The sequence below is a fragment of the Larus michahellis genome, chromosome 3, assembly GCF_964199755.1.
Source record: "Larus michahellis chromosome 3, bLarMic1.1, whole genome shotgun sequence".
NCBI lineage: Eukaryota > Metazoa > Chordata > Aves > Charadriiformes > Laridae > Larus > Larus michahellis.
In genome coordinates this window covers 41,022,158-41,044,957 of record NC_133898.1, presented here as the reverse complement: position 1 = coordinate 41,044,957, position 22,800 = coordinate 41,022,158, and the positions used below count along the sequence as shown (strand labels likewise).

At 39.0% G+C, this 22,800-nt stretch overlaps 1 protein-coding gene across 1 annotated transcript; it reads left to right on the top strand.

Annotated features, from left to right (window-relative positions):
• The first annotated feature begins 1,748 nt into the window (after window positions 1-1,748).
• CDC42EP3 (CDC42 effector protein 3) lies at window positions 1,749-2,794 on the top strand. Its single transcript, XM_074579885.1, has one exon. It carries the CDS (start codon window positions 1,894-1,896, stop codon window positions 2,656-2,658), a length of 765 nt encoding a protein of 254 aa, XP_074435986.1. The 5' UTR covers window positions 1,749-1,893; the 3' UTR covers window positions 2,659-2,794.
• The last annotated feature ends 20,006 nt before the right edge of the window (window positions 2,795-22,800 follow it).

Here is a 22,800-nt window from a genome sequence, read left to right as displayed (position 1 = left end):
CCTAGTATTCTGTAGATCCTAATGAATTACCATTTTGTTGTGTAGAAGAAAGCTTTGAACTACTTTTAACTGACTGATGCGATCAATTATATTTTCGAAATTGAGCTTAAAAGTATAAAATGTCCTTATAACTTATTGAACATTGAGCTTATTTTGTATGACAGATTTCATTTATTTATATCTGTTGTACTTTCTGGGGACGGCTTACTAACAATATCTGAAGTGCAGTAGATATCTGGTGGGAATCAAAAAACCCAAAATACTAACCTGGCTAGATTCCCAGCTCCCCTTGTGATGCACAATTAAGTACCCCACTGTAAAAACTAATTACTCAGGTTAAAGGATTTGTGAAAATGCTTAAATGCTTCTTGACAATCTGGCTGTATCGCCATGCAGTAAGAAGTTTAAAAAACTGATGACTGTTACTGGGCTTAATTTGGTGAAGGGAAAATATCTGCTGGGGCATGGATAAAAGGCAGCAAAAGTAGCCCTTGTTACAGACAGCTTCCCTTCACTTATTTCACAGAACCGTCTTTCTGGGCAAAAACTGCAACTCCTTTACAGAGTGAGGATGGTGATGGACAGAGTGTGAGGGATTTGTGTCTCGGTATTCCGGTGAGGAGGAGTGACCTGTGATGGTGACCCTTAGACTAAACACGGGAAAGTACAAAAATCTCCAGGAGAAAAATGCTTTTATTCTGAGATTGCTCAAGAGTCAAGAACTGGTACTGTAAGGAAGAAATACACCTTTAAAGCATTAATGAAGAGTGTTTTTCCATAACTTGTTGGCCCAATAGCCGTGTTAACCCTTGTGGACTGCTTTGTCAGGCTTTTCAGAGACCACGTTCTAATGGGATGACTTGGTTTGCAAACACTGTTTCATTTGGTTGCACAGGGCAACTCTGAGTCACCATGGCTTCATGGCCTACATAATTAATGAGCTAGTCTATAACCAATTGCTATGGAGAATTTCTGTATTCTAAAGATTGTAGTCACAAGAATTAATCTCTTCTAAGATACCTGCATTTGGATGTTTCTAACTAATCATAAAGACCTGGACTAGTACTTTTTTTAAGTACCTAAAGCTATCCTTTTAAATGGGCACAATTATCAGAAATGTTATTGGTGGCAGTTTGCAAGAGTACCAGCAGTAAATGGAGGTATCTGAAGTTCTCTAATCCAAGGCGGTCTACTCTATCTCCAAAAAGGTTTTCTGAATGACTCTGTCAATCTTTCCGGGTCTACCAAAAGATTAATGTTGTTGAATGTTATAAATGTGTTCCTGCATGTGCTGTCAAAGGCCAGGATTTTGAATGCCAGAATAAGGAGAAGATTGAGATAGTGATATTTATCAAAGGAATTGTGCTCAGTAACCGTGTCTAAGAAACTCTGACTTCAAAAAAAGCTATGAAGTCAGAGAAAGGTTAGCTAGCCGTTGTTAGTCTAAACTCTTTTATCCTGTCTAGTGAAGGGAAGCAACATCATAAAGCTAATCTGCAGGCTGGAACTGTCAGTACCATTACTAATAGTATTTTTTTTTTTTTTTGGTAGAAACAAGACTGAGTGAACCATGAAAAATAAATTAATGATCACCTGATTTTTGTATCCCATGCAGGTTTTCTCAAGCTCTGGAAGTAGCAGGGCAGTTGGTTGCTAACTGACTCGAAACTTGTGTTCTACCTTGGAAAGATCTGCAGTGGGAGACATTCACCTTCACGTACCCCACAGTTCTCTGCATCAGAAGAAAAGGACTTCCTGTGCAAGAGTGGTTCAGGATGATGATATAACATTGATAACGCTGAAGATCTCCCAAGAATAACTGACTTTGTAAGAGGCTTCTTCTCCACTTCCTTTTTTTTTTTTTTAACTTCCTCTCTCAGAAACTATAAGAAGATGCCAGCCAAGACACCCATCTACTTGAAAGCTGCTAACAATAAGAAAGGGAAGAAATTCAAACTAAGGGATATCTTATCTCCTGATATGATCAGTCCACCACTTGGAGATTTTCGTCATACCATACATATTGGAAAAGAGGGACAACATGATGTTTTTGGAGACATTTCCTTTTTGCAGGGCAACTATGAGCTATTGCCTGGAAATGAAGGAGAAAGCAGAAGCCAGTCTGGTGGCCACAATGAGTTCTTAAGGGCAAACAGCACTTCTGAATCCATGTTTACAGAAACTCCATCACCAGTGCTCAAAAATGCTATTTCCCTTCCTGCCATTGGGGGTTCTCAAGCCCTTACGTTGCCCTTATTGTCACCAGTGACATTTAATTCAAAGCAAGAATCCACCAGGTCATCAAGAAATCCTAGGCTTAGCTGTGAGCCAGTAATAGAAGAAAAATTGCAGGAAAAAGGTAACCAGATGGAGGATGGAGAAACATACAAAGATGACATATGGGAGCGAAATGGTTCTTCTTCACATTTTACTAATGGTAGAGACAGTCACTCATCCAGCTTTTCTGAACGATGCACTGATTGGCAAACAGTTGATTTATTTGATGACAGTCGACTTTCATGTGAACTAACCAAGACAAAGACTAAGTCAGAAGAATCCCTTTCAGATCTTGCAGGCTCTCTTCTCTCATTACAACTTGACTTGGGACCTTCACTTTTGGATGAGGTCCTCAATGTAATGGACAAGAATAAATCTTAGAACTGGTACTCCCTTGCTTCTTTATAAGTGATTCACTTAAACAAAGACAAACAAAAAAGAAACATAGTTCAAAAGTAGACACTTAAAAATCAGCTGTATTTGCAGTTGTTTGACGGGTTTTCTAAAAATATTCTTAAAATACTATTTTTTTACCTATTGTTTTTCATGATTTTTATTACACTAAATTCTCATAGCAGGAAGGTAAATTTTAATAACAGTTTTCAGCAAATATAAAATGTTTTTAAGTACCAGTATTAATGATCAGAAACTTAAACAGAGTTTGAGGATGATACTGATTGTGACATTTGGTTAGTTCACCTCTACCGGCTTCTGAATATATGAGAATTTCTAAGTGTCAGAAAGGAGACTGATACTAATTATTCACTCATATAAATTATTACAACATCACTTTACATGTAGGCCTCTTTCTAGAACCTAGTGTTTGAGGGTTGGATAGTGTTTTTCTTCATTTTCCATAGTACCACTTCTGTTATACCTTCACTGTAACTACTTTCTCGATCTTATACTACCACTCTGTATTCAGATGTGAACAATTTGAAGGCTTTTTCAGCTTGAACACCTGGTCCAGAGTCTCAGCTGCTTTAAATGAATATGCACAAATTTACACATGTTGAGGCTTGGGCCTGACATTGTATATGAAATGATATGTTGTAAACAGGTGACACATGCAAGATATTATGGTTAAATTATTTTAAAAGTTGAAATATATTTTTTGTGTGCATATTGGCATTTTACTGCAGAGCCTACACATACAGTATATCATCAAAATAGTTGCTTGGCATTATTGGTGCTCTTCTGAAAATTGTATATTTGTGTGTTTGAAATGAAATATGTATTGATACTCCTTTGCTTTTTTTCTTCATTTACTGCCACACATGCTTAAAATTGAAACCGATTATTTTAATTTTTGAAGAAGGCACTGGTTATTCACAATGCTTGTGATGTGTGCTGCAACAGCCATTGTTTTGGGAAATGTGGATCCTTTAATACAGTACCTACATGGATTGCATAACTATCTTGTGCAATACAATAAAAAACCCTTTAAATTGCTATGTCTTTGTGATTCAGTACATAGCCTCATCAAACCACGAAGCTTTGTTTTCTGCTGTAATGAAACAGACTGCAGTAGAGTTGCAGAAATATGGGACCAAGGGGCAGATCAATTCTACTATCTTAATTCAGTTGACTTCTCCAATTCGGTTTATTTCCCGAGGTTTTAAGGGCAAACTCCAAGTGGCTAGGGCCCTCTGGAATATACACTGATTTTTAAGTAGTCTGAAACAAAAGTAATACTTTGGTCCTAATGAAGTTAATGGCAAAGTTCCAGCAGCTTTCACCAAAGTCTTTAGGTAAAACCTGACACAGTTTGTAGACTGTTCTTCATCAGATAACCACATTTATCTGTATCTTCCTATCAGAACATGTAAGTCATGGATGATTTAATATATATTATATTTATCCTTAAAATTTCTAGGGATTCAATGCTAACTAATTCCATTCCTTCAATGTGTTTTAGGAACACAGACATTACCCCTGTTTCCGGTTAAGCACTTATATTATTGTGCATTAATGAGACATGCAGCTACAGTCTCCCATGTTATTCCTGTAAATGAGGAACTGAGATGTAGAATGTCCAAGAACTGTGTTTATTTTTAATATAATGCTTAATTGCCTTTGACTTCATATTCTCTGTCTATAAGCCTGGATTAGATTTCCAATGCATTCATGATGCAAGAAGAACGGTGGTTCTGTGACTATAGTGCTTTTTGTATTTTAGAAAGCAGGTTGAAGGCTCTCGTTGGCCACATGTTTTTTATGAGACCTGAGAATTTAGAACCTAATGAGAATTTAGGCCAAAACTTTCACTGAAAAAACCTGTCAGTCATTAGCACAGGGGAAGTTTGGGTGAAATGGGGAATTAGATATTTTCTGTGTAAACCAGCTTCAAATACCATGATTAGAACATTAAAAGTATTTGCTGAATGAAAAGCCATTATCTTTCAGGACTTTTCAAGAAAGCATTTTCTAGAAAGCAGAAACAGATTCTTACAGGAGCTATTGCAGTTGTGTTATTTTTGCTTTGTTGTGTTTTATACTTGATTTCCTGGCTTAATCTGCTGAAAAATGTCTCACTGCCGCAGGAGGGTTTGGTCTGTATTATCCTTCCTATGTGATTGCTCTTCTAAATTTGTAAATCCTCAGGTCTTGTGATGCGGGTGGGTGGTCTGACTAAAATAATAACTATCGCTTCAGGCAAAAAGAACTACTGTGTTATGGAGGAGAACCTTTGCTTAAGTCAAGAACAGGACTTTTACATTGGCAAAGTAGATTTTGTCTTTCTTTAAAGCTTTCTTATTACTTCCCTCAGAAGCTGGATCCCCGAATTGTTCAGATCTGCTCAGTCTTACATGTAAAGACCTAGAAGATGTGAAGTTGATATGTGCTCAGCTTCTGTCCTGACATGGTCTTCTGTAAAATACTGCTTTGCGTAATTTGATCTGCATCTCAGCTGTCACAATACAGCTTGTCAGATTAAAACCTAGAATTTCTGGTTTGTAGGGAGTTGTGCCTTCCTGAAGCCTGATAAAATTCTTAATGGAAATTAGACTTTCCAAGGGGGAGTTACATGGTAATTTCCTGAAAAGCAAGATACTGCTGCATGGTGACCTTCTGGCTGGAACAGAGGACTGGAAGGAGTTGCTTTGGATATCACATCAATTTTCTGTGGCCACAGGGAAAAGTATGCTAACTGTACAACTGCCCTAAAAGTTCCACAGATGCTTCACAAGTCTTCTAGTACGCCAGAAAATACTTCCCTATCTCTTCCACTAACTGAAGTAGTACAGTGAAGACCTAAAGATATAATCTAAACGTGCCAGAGGAAGAAAGAAGAAGCTATAAAGCATATTCCTAGTTCCTGCATGAGTATTTGCTAAATTCCTCATCTGTACAATCCTACAAGCTGGGCTATGCACAATACAGTGTAAAAACATACCAGGAAGTCCAATAACCATCCAGTTCAAGAACCCTTGAACCCCTGTCCCAGTTCCCCTGCCAGCCTAACAGAGGTGATCAATATTATGCTGAGGATATCAGTGGGAGGTAAAGAGCAGGTCAAATACTCGTGCACATAAATATTTTTTTTCCTTTTTTTTTTTTTCTTCTTCTAACAAGGACCAAATCCAATGCCTTAGAGGAAACTGAAAAGCAAAAAAAAAACCAAGCTTCCAAGCTAGATCCCAACTGAAGGATGGAAAACAGCCTGACAAGGAGGCTAGCAGAAACCCTGAGACAGGGGTTTGATGCAAACACGGTTTGTCCAAACACACAGTTCCTTTTGAAAGTCCCTTGTATAGGTACATCAAATAATTAATGACTTCCACAGCAACCTTACTTTTCTCCTCACATTGCCAAAGCTAGATTATGTTAATAAAAACCGCTCATCACTGATATTTGTTTGAATTCACACTCTTGAAACTTTAATGTACTGAAGATATCCACTTAATTTCACCTGTTTACCCATACCACTACAAAGTGTATACAGGACAGAACCATCTGGATTTGCTGGCAAATGTGTATAAATAACTGTACAGTATGCAAACATGACAGAAAAGTGCAGAAAGCCTAAAAAAAATAAATACATCTGAAGAGAGTCATAATACCTTGTTTAAGGATGATTTTACTTTATTGTCCTTTTTCATTTTTGCATTTCTCGGTGTTAACAAGGAAGCTAGTTATCAGGATTAGGGCTGAAGGATGTTCTCTAATTTGCGTAGGAAATTCTCAACAAGCAACAAGAATAGGCTGAGGCCAAGTTTCAGAAAAACATAGGAGGTATATCAGCTCAAAGTATTTTTCATTCCTGCTACAATTAGTGAGAGAAGGGACAATTCGGGTGGCTGCCTTTTTGAGAATGTCGGTCATGACCAGAATTGGAGGCAGCTGTTTGATATGTCAAATATAAATAACCCAGATGCAAGCCTAGCAGGGAAGGTGTTGGACCCAGTATAGTGAGGCCAAATAAAGTTTGGATGATGCAAGAAGCAGCTAAGAAAGAGACATGCCAGGATTTATTCCAAGGAAAGAAATTAATGGTTGTTGTAAGCAAGTTAGTTAAATTAGCAGTGACTTAACTGTTCTGCTTGTCATCCATTTGCTTTTCATATGAACACAAAGTACATTAGTACATCTGTTTCCTATAAATGCTTTCATTTTATGTGTTTTTTAAGGGGTTTCCTGACTCCAAACGTAAGGCTGGATCCATCACTAACTGCTTCTCCCTAGTTATGTTTTACAAATGCTAGAAAATCAAGGAAGTACCTAATACTTTCTGTTTACTTTTGAATGTTTTCTCCCTATAACAATTGTAAAAGGACTGATTTTTTTTCCTGGTATAAAATTAACATCACTCCAATAAAATCACAGATTATGATTTATACCAGAGTATTCCCAGAGATAAATAAATTTCCAGAATATTTACACCAGAGAGAATATTCTTTTTCACAGGTACATTGCAGTATGACCCTACACATTCTTCAAGCTATTTCTATTCCTCATTGTCTAAGACAATTCTTTCTTAGCTCATGCTCAGAGAAGCCAGGACTTCAGCTTTGTGGATGGGTGACTTTTAGTCTGTGCTATGTTTCCTTTGCTTCTTAAGATATTCATATATTTAGGAACCTTTCTTTTATTACAACCTCCTTCCAAGGGTGCCACGCGAGCTGTGTCAGAGATGAAGACCAGCACCTGTACGGCATCACTAGGGCAGGAACTGAAGGCCATGGGCTGACCTGAAATGGGGCTCCTGAGCCCGTAGACAGGAATGGGGTCCCACTTGAGAACCCTGACACCCCTGGAAGATTTTTGTGGGTAATACTTTTGACCTGAGAGATGAAGCTTAATTTTATCTTCAGTAAGTCATAGACAGTCACAGAAGCCCTCTAATATGCTATTAGATTTTATCTAGTATAAATGAAGGAGCCTTGGGGTGTTCCCTGTTTGCTATGTAGGATAGAACCATCCAGCAAAGAAAAGTCAAACCCATTTGCTCATTTAGCAAATTGCTAATGCCATTCCAGGGCACCTGACTGTCATATTAAAAAATGCTGCAATTTTACAAGACAAAATGCTGAGCAATAAAACTACTTCTCAAGGAGAAAGTTGCTCCCACATATTGCAGAGGTAGCTATATTTTGATAAAATTCACACCAAGTTAGATACCACATGTCAGCAGTTAACCAAGCGGATTTTTTGCCAGTCCCTTCTTGCCTCCTTTCAGCTGTAAGTGCTTTGAGGTCACAATCCCCAGATATTCCCCAGAGATTACCATACCAGTCACATGACACTGTAAGATACTGGTTTATCCACTTTTGAAAGATCAGTGGACCAGAGCCTTTTCCTTGCTTCTTGCCAGACTCCTCCATTATGTACTAAGTCATCTCAGTTGTGCCTAACAAAAGCAAGTCAGGCCCAGACTCAACCCAGAGACAGAACTAGTCAGCAATTATGGTCCCCAGGAGTTATCTGTTGCAATCTCAACTGGAGTAAGGCAGACCAGCTGAGAGTCCTGGGAGGAGACAGCCAGGAATAGACCCCTCACTGGGAATGCGAAGAATAATGCCATCTATTGTGCCAAACACATTTCCTGAGGACCTAGACCATGGCTAGCCCTTCAAGATTCACCCTCAGGAAAGTCACGGGGAATAACAGCTGTCTTCAGTGTGTGAGTGGATTAACTCTACTGACAATTGTGTTCTTGGTCAGTAGGCAGATTCAGGCTTTGAATACAAGGGATACATGAGTGAGCATCAGGGAGGAGCCTTTGTTCAAGACTGTTCCAGTCTTCCAAGGCAGGGGAGCAAGGTCAAAGCTACCAGTAATCAGAGAGACAATAGGTCACTGGGAGCAAATGTGGAAGGGAAGAAGGAGAAAGGTCCAGGAACAGGTCTAGTTGGAAGGCACAGGACCGAGAACCTCACATGAACAGCACTGCTGCACATTAGGAGTCCTGTCTTATGAACTGCTTTGTCAACTGAGGGTTTTGTTTTTTCTTCGTCTGGGCACACTTACAACTCCCAGGTGCTTTGCCAAAAGGGAATTATGGCACTCTGACTCTGTGGACTGCACTTTTTGCCATACACTTGCTAGTTGTCCTTGTCACAGACCAACCCCAGGTTTCCACCTGCCAGGGCAGAGTGTTGCCATTCTCTTCCTCCCAGGCTTATGTTGCCTGCATCCTATGGCAGAATTTTAAAAGCAAATGAGACACAGTCATGGAAACGCAGTAAAGTTATGTTAGGCCAGGCTCCATCCCTCCACCTGACCCAACAAATGATAAATAGTCACATGTCAAATTTCAGCAAATGACTTGGGGGTTATGAATCTGAACTACAGTCTTAGGTAGCGGAGTAACTTTGTGAGAAGTATTTCCCAAGATAGCATATATATGTCCACTGACTTTTCATACTGTCTATAAACACAAGTTCACTAGGAAACATTTAGCTTGTCTTCCCCCCTCATCTTGGGGGAAGAAGTACTTTTCTAGGTCTGAAATGACACAGATCAGTGTCACAGGCACATAAGAACAGCTGTCCTGGATCACATCAAACTCCATCTAACCAACATCCTGTTACCCACAAGTGAGTGGCCAGGGAGGACTACTGGGTATAGAAGGCTGTTGCATTGAGGAGGCATAATTTTCCCTTCATACATGTAAACTGACTACTCCCAATGACCTTCATGTGTTTCAAAATGGTTTAAAAGATTATTTGCTCTATCACCTTTACAGGGACTGTGGCGGGGCTGACAAGATCCTCCTTTCCCTCCTTGAAGATGGAAGTGACATTTGCTTTCTTCTAGTCCATACGAACCACTCCTGATCACCATGACCTTTCAAAGATTATCAAGAATGCCCTTACATTAACACTAGCACTTGTGGTTGCACACCATCAGGCCCAATGGACTTGTATAGGTCCATTTTGTTTAGATATTCCCTAACCAGATCCTCCTCCACCCAGGGTAAGTCTTCCTTGCTCTAGACTCTCCCACTGGTCTTGGGAGCTCAGGATACCTGAAGGTCAGTCTTACCAGTAGACCATGATGAAGGAGGCACCAAATACCTTAGCCCTTTCCACAACCTTTGTTACCAGGTCCCCTGCCCCTTTCAGCAGTGAGCACACATTTTGCCTACTGTGCTCCCTAGTGCTGCTGTTGTACTTGCACATCTCTCACCGTCACCTCACATTCAGTTCAATGGGATTTGGCTTTCCTAACCTTGTTCTTGCATGCTTTGACAGTGTTTCTATATTCCTCTTAGGTCACTGGACCCAGCTTCCACCTCTTGTATGTTTCCTGTCTGAGTTTAGTCAGGAGCTCCTTGTTCATCCATGCAGGGCTCCTGCCACCTTTGCTTGATTTCCTTCTCATTGGGAAGGACCTTTCTTGGGCTTGGAGGAGGTGATCCTTGAAAAGAAACCATCTCTTCTGGATTCCTCTTCTCTCCAAAACTGTGTTGCATGGGATTCTTCCAGGTAGACCCCTGCTTTTCTGAAGTCTAGGGTTGTGATCTTGCTTTTTCCTGGCTTCCTCCTCTAAGGATCCAGAATTTCACCATCTCATGGTCACTGCGCTACAACCAAGGCTGCCCCCAATCTTCAAATCCCCAACTGGTTGTGATCCATGTGGACTAAAAATGCATTATATGTTGTAGCATAGGATAAGTTCTAGGTTACTCATTAGCTGGCTACAGATATGGTGCATTCTTCAAAAGAAAAATGTGCACCAAGAATAATATTTAAGAAACCCATGATCATTGTCACTATGTTTAGACAATCAGAAGAAAAAAATACCTTAACTGAAAACATTTATGCCAGGCTTCTTAGGCACCTATCTAAAGGCAGTATCAGAATAAAAAGAAAAAAAATTTAAATCCTTGGGGTCCCAAAAAGCTATCATTGCTATCTATTTTATAATGTAATAACTGGATGGCTTATTTGCTTTCTAATATTTATTTTCTTTATAAGAAACAGAATTCCAGCTATTACTTTCTGTTTCTGAATCATACTGTAGGATGTTAGCCCTGTCTCACAGGGCTTCCACCTCTTCCTTTTTGACAAAACACTCTGCTGCAGTACAGAAAAATTCTGGGGATATAGTCTCTTTTCCTCCACCTTAATTTCTAGTAAATTTTATCTACTGGGTTGGAAAAATTGTGAGAACAGACTTACTCATAATATTTCTATTTCCTCTCCTGGCAGATACACATATCTGCAGTTCGTGGTTCATGTATTTATGTTTCATCATCAAGTATTTTCTAAATTCAGAAAAGCTTCACGTCACTTGTTATTTTATCCAAACTGCTCTTCACTAGAAAAACGCAGATGGAGACAGCAACTTAACAAGCTGACTGTAAATGTTGACATTCTGCATCCACAGGGTTGCAAGAGCTTTCACTGTATTTGGCTTATGAAATTACTTCTGAATGTAAGCCACAAATATGCTAAATTGTTAACTAGGATTCTATAGTGAGCCCTGTATCCTGTGGCAATGTTGGGGAAATCCTAACCACACTAAGCATGTGCACATTGAGGAATGCCATTTCTCATAGTGGAAGTAACACGCTTTCCAACACTGATAGCTGTGCTTGGAGTGGTACAGGGAAGGGAGTTTTCCCTAGCATTGCTAGGTCAGACAAACAAGCTAATCGCAAGAACAGAGGGAAAGGAAAAGATTCCTCTGACTACAGTATTAACCTGAACTTCTAGGCTTTCTTGGCTCTAGCACAGACTTGAACTGTGGGCATGAACTTGGGCAAATCATTTAATATCTTCACAGCTGAGACTGACATCTCTAGAATAAGAAAGATAACATTGTGCTTCTATCAACTTTTGTCTGTTCTGTCAAATTAGATGAAAAAATGCACAGGTAAATTGTTTGGAGGACAGTGCTTAGCCCAAAAGCATTAGCTGGGATATCTAAGGAGTATTGTTATATGGAACTGCAGTGCTTTACTAGATTATACACAATGTGGTATTGTAAATATGCTTAACAGACTGTATAAGGTTTCAATGACAGATGCCTTAAAAATCATATTTTCTATAAACTACCATGAAAATCTATATTATTTGAAGAAAAAAAATCTAGGTTTTGCTCTCAGTTTGAAGCATAATCAATCATAAGGCAATATGATTATATGACTTGGAAAAGAGGGCAAGATGATGGGATAATGATGGCTTCAGGAAATCTAATATTCAGGGATTACCAGTAAGGCATCTAATTTATTTGTTTGACTGCTACTGCTTATCTTTTTGGAACTGTGCTGGGAAGCAAGGACTGTCTCATCCTATGTCTAGAGAGCAGTTAGAATAACCTGACTGTCACCAGAGTTCAAGAAATAATTCAACACATGTCCAGCAACAGAGGGATATTCACTGTGACATGACACGTTAGCAGAGATGTCAGGCAGAGGTTAAATTTGTGCAGAATTATTTAAGTGTGAACAGGTGCAACCAGACCACCATGAAATAACTCTCTGGTTAAGTCGTTCTAAATGAGGCATAAGATGCTCTACCCCAGTGGTATTTGAAAACCTAAACCATCCTGTAGCCACAGCGTATCTGACACTATTCCTAAAGCAAGCAAGCAAGAGAAACGGACATCCTTAATTACTGCTGCATCATGAAAAATATTTATCCTGTTAATATTGTGCATTGCTCCCTGATGTGGGAGTAATCAAAGGATATTTTCCTTTCCCACTGTTATTGAATGAAAGGACAAAACCGGTAAGTAGTCCACATGTGGGGTGGCATCCTTCCACCAGATCATTTCATCAGGGTGGGAAAGAATCATATATCAAGAGGATTATTTTGCACTTGATGCAACAAAAAAACCAAAACGGCTCTGTGAGCCCAACACGTAGCTGTCCCACAATCTGCAGGAGGCTGTGCCATTGCTCACTAAGTGTCAGTGCTTTCACACCAGCTTAAAACCTCTAGGCTTTTCCACTTAACTCAGAAATTAATTAATTGAGACTGTGTTGGCATTGAACAATGGAGACACAGTGAACACCGAGGCTAAGATCCTTCAGCAGAACAGTATCAAGACTTAGCCAAAGCATGCCTAGCTCCCGTCTGCCCCATGTGTTCAGTTCCTTCTACTGAAAACTGAGCATAGGAATGGAAATCAATGTCTGCTTAGGTCGTGCTCTGATCTCAGACAGGAAGTTGCCCAGGGATACCCCCACAGCCAGAAGCCCAAGAGCACACCAGTTTATGCATAGTCCTAGAGCTTTTCCCTGCTGGAAATGTGGGCTTTGACCCTTCCCCACGCACCTCGCAAAGTGTCACTCAGATGAAAGTGTGCCCACTATGCCTTGCTTTCTGTGTATCATATAACATCAAAGCAAGCAAAATATAAAATACAGTTTTCCATTTGTAGGGTTCCTTTTGCAGTTCTAAAAACTGAATATGGATTTAAAAATGTCCTACTGCCTGCCTCTCTCCCCTGTTAACTTGCATTTGCAAGGTGCATTCTGAACACTTCCTTACTACATTAAGTCATAACCATTAGCCCTTGGCATGTTGGAAGATAAACCGTGTCAGTGGGCAAATCTGAGAAAAGAATGTAAGTTAGTGGCTGACCCACTGGGTAATGCATCTTTTTCTGGTATAGAATAAAATTCAATCCATAACATTATATGCATATCAAGACATAAGTACGCGCATTTATACAAATAAAGCAGCATTGTTAATGCATCATGGTTTTTAAGAGCTTTCACATCTTTGGGAAGAGGGCAAAATCCTGTTGTGTGGATTCTCTCATGTCTAAAAAAGGCTCCTTTCATTATACAGCCTTTTCTGCACTGGGGGAGTACAGGCATAGTAGGAGGGTCTTTCACTGCTGCCCAGCTGCTTATTTTCATCAAGTTTGTAGCAAACAGAACTGAACCATTTACATGTCCGTCAACTCTGACTGAAACAGACCAAGGTTTTCAAAAGTACTTCAGGATCTCACATGCATACAAACCCATAGTGAGATTTCCAAACCGCATTTCTTTAGAAAGCCAGGCTAAGTGTGTACTGTGTTGTAACCCACAGTGAAGTCTAGGAAGCCAGGCAAAATATAAATTGATGCTGAATTTGACTTAGTGTTTTGATATTCAGATGTGTGCTAAGTGCAAATAAATTTAAATACTATCGAGTCCAATTTTGGATTGTTTGTTCATTGTTTCTTAGCACATCTTTTAATCTGCTGTGGACAATTCTTTCTCTTCCTTTTTAGGAAATGTCTTAAAGATACAATTTAAACTATCATCTCATAAAAAGTTTGTCACTCTATGGCAGAGATATGTACAATTGGGCTTGTGCATGGCTATTTTTTGGATTCTGTGAAATGTTTCCTTTTAAGGGAAAAAAATCTATTGACAGGGCAAACTTCCACTAGTCTTCATTCAAAGGAAGTAGGTATATACTGTTATTTGCATTCTATACCTGGTTGTTCATATTCATTATACTTTCTACCAGCATTAAATTTATATTAGAATTACTAGTTGATACCTGCCAGCTTTTCAGATCAGCCAGGTCTTTTCATTTATGTATGCAAAAAGTCTGCACATGATAGAGTCAAAGTAGGGAGGATACACAATCTGAAATATTGAACTTCAATATTTCCCTTCTAAAACTCATGCAATACTCCATTCAATCACATTTCCTGATCAAAGCCACATTTCTTTTGAGCATGCTTTCCTGTCCAGTTAAAGTGCTTTTCTTGTGACACAGGTGTGTATGATGCAGGAGAGTTAAAAAAGGTATGAACCTTTTTTCACAGTTAGAAAGCTGTGCTACTGGGAAATATCCTTAGATATTCTGACTGAATAAACCAAGAATTCATAACTTAAGCTGCAAAAGAATACCTTGAAAAGCAAAATATTACACAGTTTTGGTGGTTTTCCTTCTTTCCACAATGTAAATGTTGCTTTAAATATGATTTCACATACATTCTATAAAACTCAGTGATGTCTGGACTTGATAAAGAAAAGGAAGAAAAAACCCAAAGAGATATTTCAAATTCATCCATAAAGATGTAACAATTTACACCCATGAGGGATTCTCACAGTACCAATTAGGCTTGAGGAAATTAGGATTTCTCTACTGTGAAACTGTTTAACAAACTGAAAGTTGTAGCTCTGACCTGCGGATAAGTGGAGTCCATGGTGCTCTGTCAATTTTCTTCTTGAATATCCTTCAGATCACTTTTACAGTGAAGCACGGTTTAGCTCCTGTGGAATGAAGGAAGAATTATCACTTTAAAATATATTATCTACAGATCTGAGTGGTTTTCAGAAAGCAATCAGAAAACAGAGCTGTCTGTAGGAAACTAGATTAGTCTATAATGCTCCAGTGGTTCTGGGTTTGCTCCCTTCCTTTTTACCCCAATTTCTTGCAGCAAGACCACAGTAAAGTACTGTGTCTTTCTTCTGGCCACCACCCCTTGACCAGTCTAGAGCACAAGAAATATATGTAGAAATGAATACTGAGTTGGGAAATCCTTCACAGAATCCCCAGTTATATTTCCAGTAACACATAGGTGGCCTTGGAGGTTTCCCATTCAGCCCAGTTTAGACCATGGATCTGAAATGTAACTATGACAGGATCTTACTCTGGAATAAAATGATTCACTGTTCCTCAGAAAGAATCAGGTATCTATCTCTTGAAGTCATAGATAATCACCACTTGTTTTCTATGGTAACTTATTCCTGATGTTTATCTTGGGGGAATTTCAAGATGATCTCATAAATCTTCTTCATCTCATCCATTTATAGGATTGTTTTCCCTTTCTCGTTTTCACTGCTAGATCCAACTGGCCCAAACCCTCTCTACAGTAACTGCTTTACACCAGAGATCTTTTTTTTACTGTGTTTTATAAATAAATAGTTTAGATCTTTGGGTAAGATTACCCATTAGCTGAATATGCTGAAAGAGAATAACATACTTTTATAGTCTGCCTGCAAGCACTTACTGTACTAGATGAACAGTTTCTTCTGATCAGACAAAATATAATGAGGAATTTAAAACCAGAAAATCTAAACCTGATCATAAAGAGATGTGTCTCTAATGCCTTTCTTCTAACTGTCTGTTTAAGACTCGTGAAGAGGAGTCAGTCATTTTAAGACAAGCCACGCACCCAGGCAAGGCCTCACTGTGTTGCATGGAAATGTGGCAGCCCAGCGAGCACCTCTGGGTGTCTCTTCAGCAATAGGACAGGAAAAAGACAGATTGGCTTTAGAGACCCTTTTTGTCTGTTCTGACTAGAGGATCAGAAGGATCACTTTGTTTGATAGCATGAGAATACAAGGCCATGATGAAAGTCTGAGAAGTTAGGTATAGTTTCTAGATGTAGTACAACAGAAAGAGAATTCTAGGAACAGCCATAAGCCTGCTCACATGTAAAGGAAAAGTCTTTTTGCCAAGTTATTAATACAGCACTGCAAAACTTAAAGTAGCTCTGAAATTATTTTTCTAAGTTCCTAAGATATCTAAGACTGCATATCCTATAAGAAACTGCTCTAAGAAATGGTGAAGAATCCTTCATTAAAGTTAGACACCTGCCTGTGTTTCTCAAAAAAGTTTTTAAAATGATAATTTTATAACAGATATGAAAATCACAACCACACTTTTCCCCCACTTGCTCTCTCTCCCCAGTTGTAGAAATAACAAAAAGATCATTAAAATCAGAACGTGTCTATGTGCCTATAAAGCTTACTGTAGGAAATCAAGAAAATGAGTTTTATATTTAGTTATGAATGCAGTGAGATCTGAAGCTCATCCCTAGTTCTACAAGTAACATATTCCAAATGTAGTAAAGCCAAGTCCCTGTCTCTCTTGCTCGTGAGGGAGCCTGGACTCATTTCATTGTTCTTGTGGAATGCAGCTGCTGTGTGAAGGTCCTGCTCACAGCTGGAGAGGCAATGGCTAGAGTTATTTCAGTACATGTTTGTTTGCAGACTTGGTCTTAAAAAGATAAAACTGCATTAAGTATCACAGTTATCAAGACCAATCTCCCACATCATAACTAGTCTCATGATATAGACCTTTTCATAGCTAGGTCAAACTCCATCTTAAACCCTTTGTTTCCACTGCTGCTGTTGTAACTCCAGCATTTCACTCTTGCAGCAACCTTCTCCTTGTTTTTCCAGTCTAAAATCATTAAGGGTCAGTTTGTGCCCTTGTGCCAGTGCTGTCTTTTACCCTAAATAGCTTTTTCTCCTAGTGTTTACCCCCCTTCACCAATGTATTTGTTGACAGCATCCATTTTCTCCCTCGATATTAATTTTGCTAGACTAAACAAGCTACTCTATTTAAGTCTCTTAAAAGGCCTTTCATTCCCTGATGATCCTTCCAGCTCTTTCTGCAAACATTCCAGTTTAAGTTCATCCTTCCTGTACAGAAGATGATTATGCAGTTTCCCAAAAGTGGTTTCACTGGTGCCAGGACTTCCCAATTTGTACTGGAAAAGCCTGCTAGAGTCTTGGGCCTTGATTAGCATTAGTGATTCCCTATATCTTGCATGACATGACAAGCCACTACAGACTGCAAAGCAGTGAAGTGAGATGCTAGTGCTGACTTCTGTTGCTAAGTAGAAAGCCTGCCATGTGGTGAACCAGTTACAGGCTACATTAGTGTATGTGTTTTTATTCCTAGCTAAATATTATGGTAACATGGTCCTGAATTCCTGAACTTACAGATCACTGTGGTCAGGCCTACTTCTGAAAGGGAAGTCCAGCCTTAGGCATAAGCAGACATTATTTGGATACCTAATAGCAGTGAAATGCTTGAAAGAACCTAAAAGTTGTTGAGCACTTGTGTGAATTAGATATTTTCCTGCAGTACTTCCCTCTTGCTACAAGGCCATCTTTGTGTCCCCCTCACTTCCAGCTGCCTGTTCTCAAAGCAGTAGTTAGTTTTGCTTTGATAGAAAGCTGGAGGATTGTGCTGCGTGCATTTGAAAGGAAGACCCTGTAGACCTGAATACTATCCACCCACTGTTAGTACTGTATCCTGCCTTGCCGCCCACCCTCCCGCACCATGACTCAGACTGAAGCAGCAAAACAATTGATTCTCTGCAGGTCTGTTTTGGAGCACAGAGCTGTTGTCACCAGTAAATCCTCATGAAGTAAAAGGATGTACCTGAGCTACACCCCTCCAGCACATTTGCGGTGGCAAGAAATCTCGGAGAGTTTTCATGCAGTTTCTATCTCATTCTCTATTGATAAGGTGTTATGGGGTCCCACAGATCTGGGAAGGCTGGAATCTGGTACAGCTGAACCACCACTGAGAGTCATCCTCAGGACTGGGGGAAATGGAAGCATACCACAGAGGTAGCTCTCTACCCTTCTAGAAACAGGGGATATGAATGTGTTGTGTGGATATGATTCTCATTTTCTGAGAAAATTTCTCATTTTTTCATGCCATTGTGAAGAGGGGAAAAAAATCCACCTTGAGTGTAGCTAGACAGATTTATTTGCAAAATCTAGCGAAAACTTGCTGTCATTTAAAATAATGGCAAAACTCCTTTTCACTTTCCTGGGGCCCAGATGGTCTGGATGTTAACCGGAAGGTGAACTATCACAGCTTCTATTTGTTATCCTCTTTGGTAAAGCCAAAAATTATGCATATGGCTTACTTTTAATGGATTTAATAGTTGTAATGCAAATATTTTTGCAGAGAAGGTGAATTATACCAATATGTGACAACTGAGCAGGAGATCCTTAGCTTCTGAGAACTGTCACAGCTTAGCTGAAATTGCATTATGTTAGCAAAGAATGTTCCCCACACATTTAAAATACAGGAATAGTGAAGGTGTTAGAAACTTTAAATGTGTAGGAAACAACTTAATGATTCAGTTTGGTTTAGCATTGGGAAGCCCCAGCTCCATATATTGCAGAAGTTCTCCAGACTATGTTAGAGAAACTGAGTAACATACTGGAATGTAAAACATATCAACTTTGAACGAAATGAAGCCATTGTTGTATATTACTGGCTGCAAGCACAGACCCACAAGCAAAGAAGTAATGTGGAAAAATTACTGGAAACTCATATTTAAAACATGATACCTTCCAAAGTAATTTCTACAAGCAGTAAGAATTAATGCATTATGAACTAAACAGCGTTTTCACTATAAACCTTTAAAAAGGAAAAAGGTTCAGCACAAAAAGTCTGCAGTTAAATCTCTGTTGATTTAGGCTTTTTCTTTTTTAAGTGCTAATGGTTTATCAAGAAGCTCAAGGGTTTTCAGAAGAATAAGTCCATGCTCACTCATTTTGAAGCAACTTTGAGTTTTTCCTTTTGTTTTCAATTTGTTCTAGTCACATTCCTTCTAAGTGGGAAAAATAAACCAAGTATTTCTAAGATATAAATAGTTTAGGATGAGATGAGTAATTAAGTGAGAAGAAACCAGAGTTGATTGGTGATAGATCTAAGTGACATTACAATGAAATTTCATTCTTTCCTACTAGCTCAGCATCGAGGAGGTGATGATTTTATGAAACAATGCTCCATAAAAATACAATGTATTGCAGAACATCATTATACCTCCTCCCAAAATAAAAAGTAACAACAAAAAATAAATAGGAAAATTACCTTTTAGTTTCCAAAGGACATGCAAACTGTGGCACATTAGGTCATTTCAAGAGTTTTTCCAGGTGTTCTTTCTGCAATTTTGGACCTTAGGAAACCAGCCACCCCTACACTAAATAAGCCTTACTTTTCTCCAGCTGTCACCAGCTCTCACTCACCTGCCTGCTTTGGAACCTGTTCCTTCTCAGCAGTAGGAATAGTAGCTGGTAAGAAGGAGGCACATTTTTCACAGTTTGGCAATCTTCTTATTACACCTTTAATATTTTGGGGTTTTTCCCTCAATGCATAAGAGTACAGAGCAAAAGGGTTACTCCAAAGTCGATAATGCTCACATTCCCCTAATAGAATCAGTAAATAGATGTAAATACATATAAAATGTAAATGTAAATACATGTATTTGCTTTATTGAATTAACTGGTTATTTAGAGAAGTTATTTTAATCTCTCTTTCAAGAATTCTAAATAGACAATGATTGAAATGAAGCACATTGGCTGTACATTGTCTTGCCGTACTCTACTTTTTTTACTTCCCTGTAGACTGAGTATCAATGTGTCTATTATGGTGAAATAAAAGAGCTTAAATGAACTGAAAAGAAGTTATGAAGGCTTCCTGGATCCTCTTTTGCCGTCCACCTACTTAACATGCTTAAATTTTCCTTCAATGCGAAAATCTGTGCTATTCAAGTATATACCACAAGCCACTTTACAACACTAATGGAGAGAATGTTTTAAAGATTAAAGATCAAAAAGTGAGTCCTAATTTACAGGAGCAGGTGCCAAGCGAAGAATATAACACACCATTGCTACTGGAGGAGCCACATTCACTTCACCTGGTAGGAGAATGACCCTCATTGATAAAAACTGTCTGCCCTTCCTCCAAATTGTACAACAGTTTTGTAAAGTTACGTTCAGGGAACAGGCTTATTGTTTATTATTCCTAGATGAGCAATAGATTACTATCTATGTAATGCAGCTTTATCTACACTAGTTTTACTGCTACAAGGTTCTACAGAATCCCCTTAGTGCAGATGAACATGCTTATTCAAATACAGCTTATTCTAGAAACTGTATTTGCTATTTGAGTATTTACATATGGGTGTCCACCCAACAGCCTTTCCTGTATATAACTATTTTGGTAAAACAGTACACTTCTAATCAAAACAGTAATAACAGTAAAACTTTTCAAAGTATATCAGATTTGAATGACCTTTTGATTCTCAATAGTCTCGCAGTGGAAACTTCTCTCTCTTCCTTTTTAGGAAACACTGGTCAAGATTAATTTATCTCATAGAAAGATCATCATGGGCAAACAACAGATTGGACAATAGAGGTCTTGCAACCCCAGTCACATAACTGATGTGAATGTCAAATCTATTGATACAAAAGTCAATGTGAAAAAACATAAAATTATCAAAAATGGGAATGACGGAAGGTTAAATATAAAAATAGTCATTTTATGCTCTAAAACAAGCCAAATATTTGTGCTACTTAGAAGCACTATTGAAACTATTCAGTAACACAGGAGCACTATCTAGGGTAAAGCAAGATCAGGTTCATTTATACCACCTCCTGTTATTGTAAAATAATACTGTTGAAGAATATACAGATGGTGCTAAATTTAGAATGATTACCTGCTGAACTTGTAATGGAAGGATTATGCCTAGCTGGAGAGCTGTTTCTTGGGAAAGCTTGTGCTCTCCTTGGATTTCTGCTGGTAGTAAGGTATCATCTCCTTGCCATTCACAGCAACAGTTTCCTTCCCATCTGAAATGAAGATGACTGCAAAGGAAAGGGGAAAAAAGGTGATGTTACCAACTTTTGTCAGCAGGAGAAAGTATAGTAGTTGAAAAAGGCCTTGTAAGTGAGTTTCTGTGCTCTATGCTGACAAAGACTCCACAGCTTGTGCTTCTATTTTGCCTTACTAACAGAAATATTGCATATATGTCAACTAGTCCATCCTACAGGCTCGTTGAAGCAAAAGTGGTCTCCTTAGCAACAGCCTTTGAGACATGAGGAGGAAATTCCCCAGTCTCCCTGACCTGGAGGCTTGAACCTTCCCTCTGGGGACCAGCTGCCGTCTTTTGTCTCTAACTTCATTTTTAAAACATTTTAGCTTTGATCTGTGTTTATATTGACAAAAAGAATCTGTATAAAATAGATGAGGAAAGTTCAGCTGTAGAAACCTGCAGGCTGCTTCAGCAAGCACCAGAAGCAAAAAGCTGAAGGTGATAGAAATCTTCAGCATATTCCATTAACATATAGATATAAGTAAACTGTCCCTACTGCTGTCTTCAGTAGTTCTTACAAACAAGGTGAAGTATGTACAGACAGCAAAGGCCACTTACATTCTCTCTTCTGTGCAGACCTATAGTTTTATTGGACCTGACTTCAACGCCAGTCCTGCAAATATTAACTTGTGTTTCATTTCAAATATGTGAGAAATCTATTGATGCCAGGTGACATTTGTAAAGCATTGCAAGACCAAGGTACCTACCATATCTGCCTGCTACATCCATGCCAGCCTACTGCAATGTGAGGAATTATGTTAATATGCCAGTTCTGCTGCTGCTGGCTTTTTATGTGGAAAAAGTTACCAGGTCATTGAATTACCACTTTTCCGCAGCTGTAGTGAAAAAAGAGTCCAAGAAAGCAAGTGTAAATCAAAAAATTCACACTTTTATGCTCTGGGAAAGCCTTTTCAAGAACAGGGCTGAATCCCATCCAGTTAACTCCCAGCTGGTAAAATGGAAGTGGCATTAAGAGCAGTCGATGCTGCTGCTTGTAGAAAAGCTCTAGTCCAAGGAACGCTGACAGGGTCATGGTCCTGGGCTGAGGGTCCCTCCTAACGAAGTAGCAGTACAAGTTTTGATACAGAGTCCCAGCTGTTGCCTTTTGCTAGGATTTCTCTCAGTGTTGAACTGTTTGCTGCTAATAAATGGATACTTCAGAGAAGGAATGATATGCTATCTCTAGTCAGAGTTTTGATGATGCATTGCACTGGCTGGCAATGAGGAAGCCTGGTCCAATGCCAGATTTCATGGAAAGCTCTTGTGCATATACATGTTTACACTCTCATTTGCTTTCTGCCCCAACAAGTGACTGAGTGAGCCAATGCCTAGGATCAAGTTTGTTTCCCTTGGTGGGAGCACAGCAGTAACATTCAATGTGCTGCTTTGTCTCATTCTGCTGCTGCTTCACTGCCTGAGAAGACCTACAGAACATGCTAGTTTATGGACCTGCTTTTACCTCCATTTCTTCCTGCACTGTTATTCATGAGGTGGGAACACAAGGCGGCTTAAGCAAATATCCCACTGTGTAAATCAGTCTGGCCCTAAAACTGCATGCTAAAATGCAACTTGTAAGTAAGCACATCTAAAACTGATATTGAGGTGAAATTACTTCTCTGCTCTAAAATTGTTTTGTTAAGAATGGAAACAAGCTAGTGTTAGCTTGAGACATTTTCATCTGTTACTTTATTTGTAAGAAAAAGA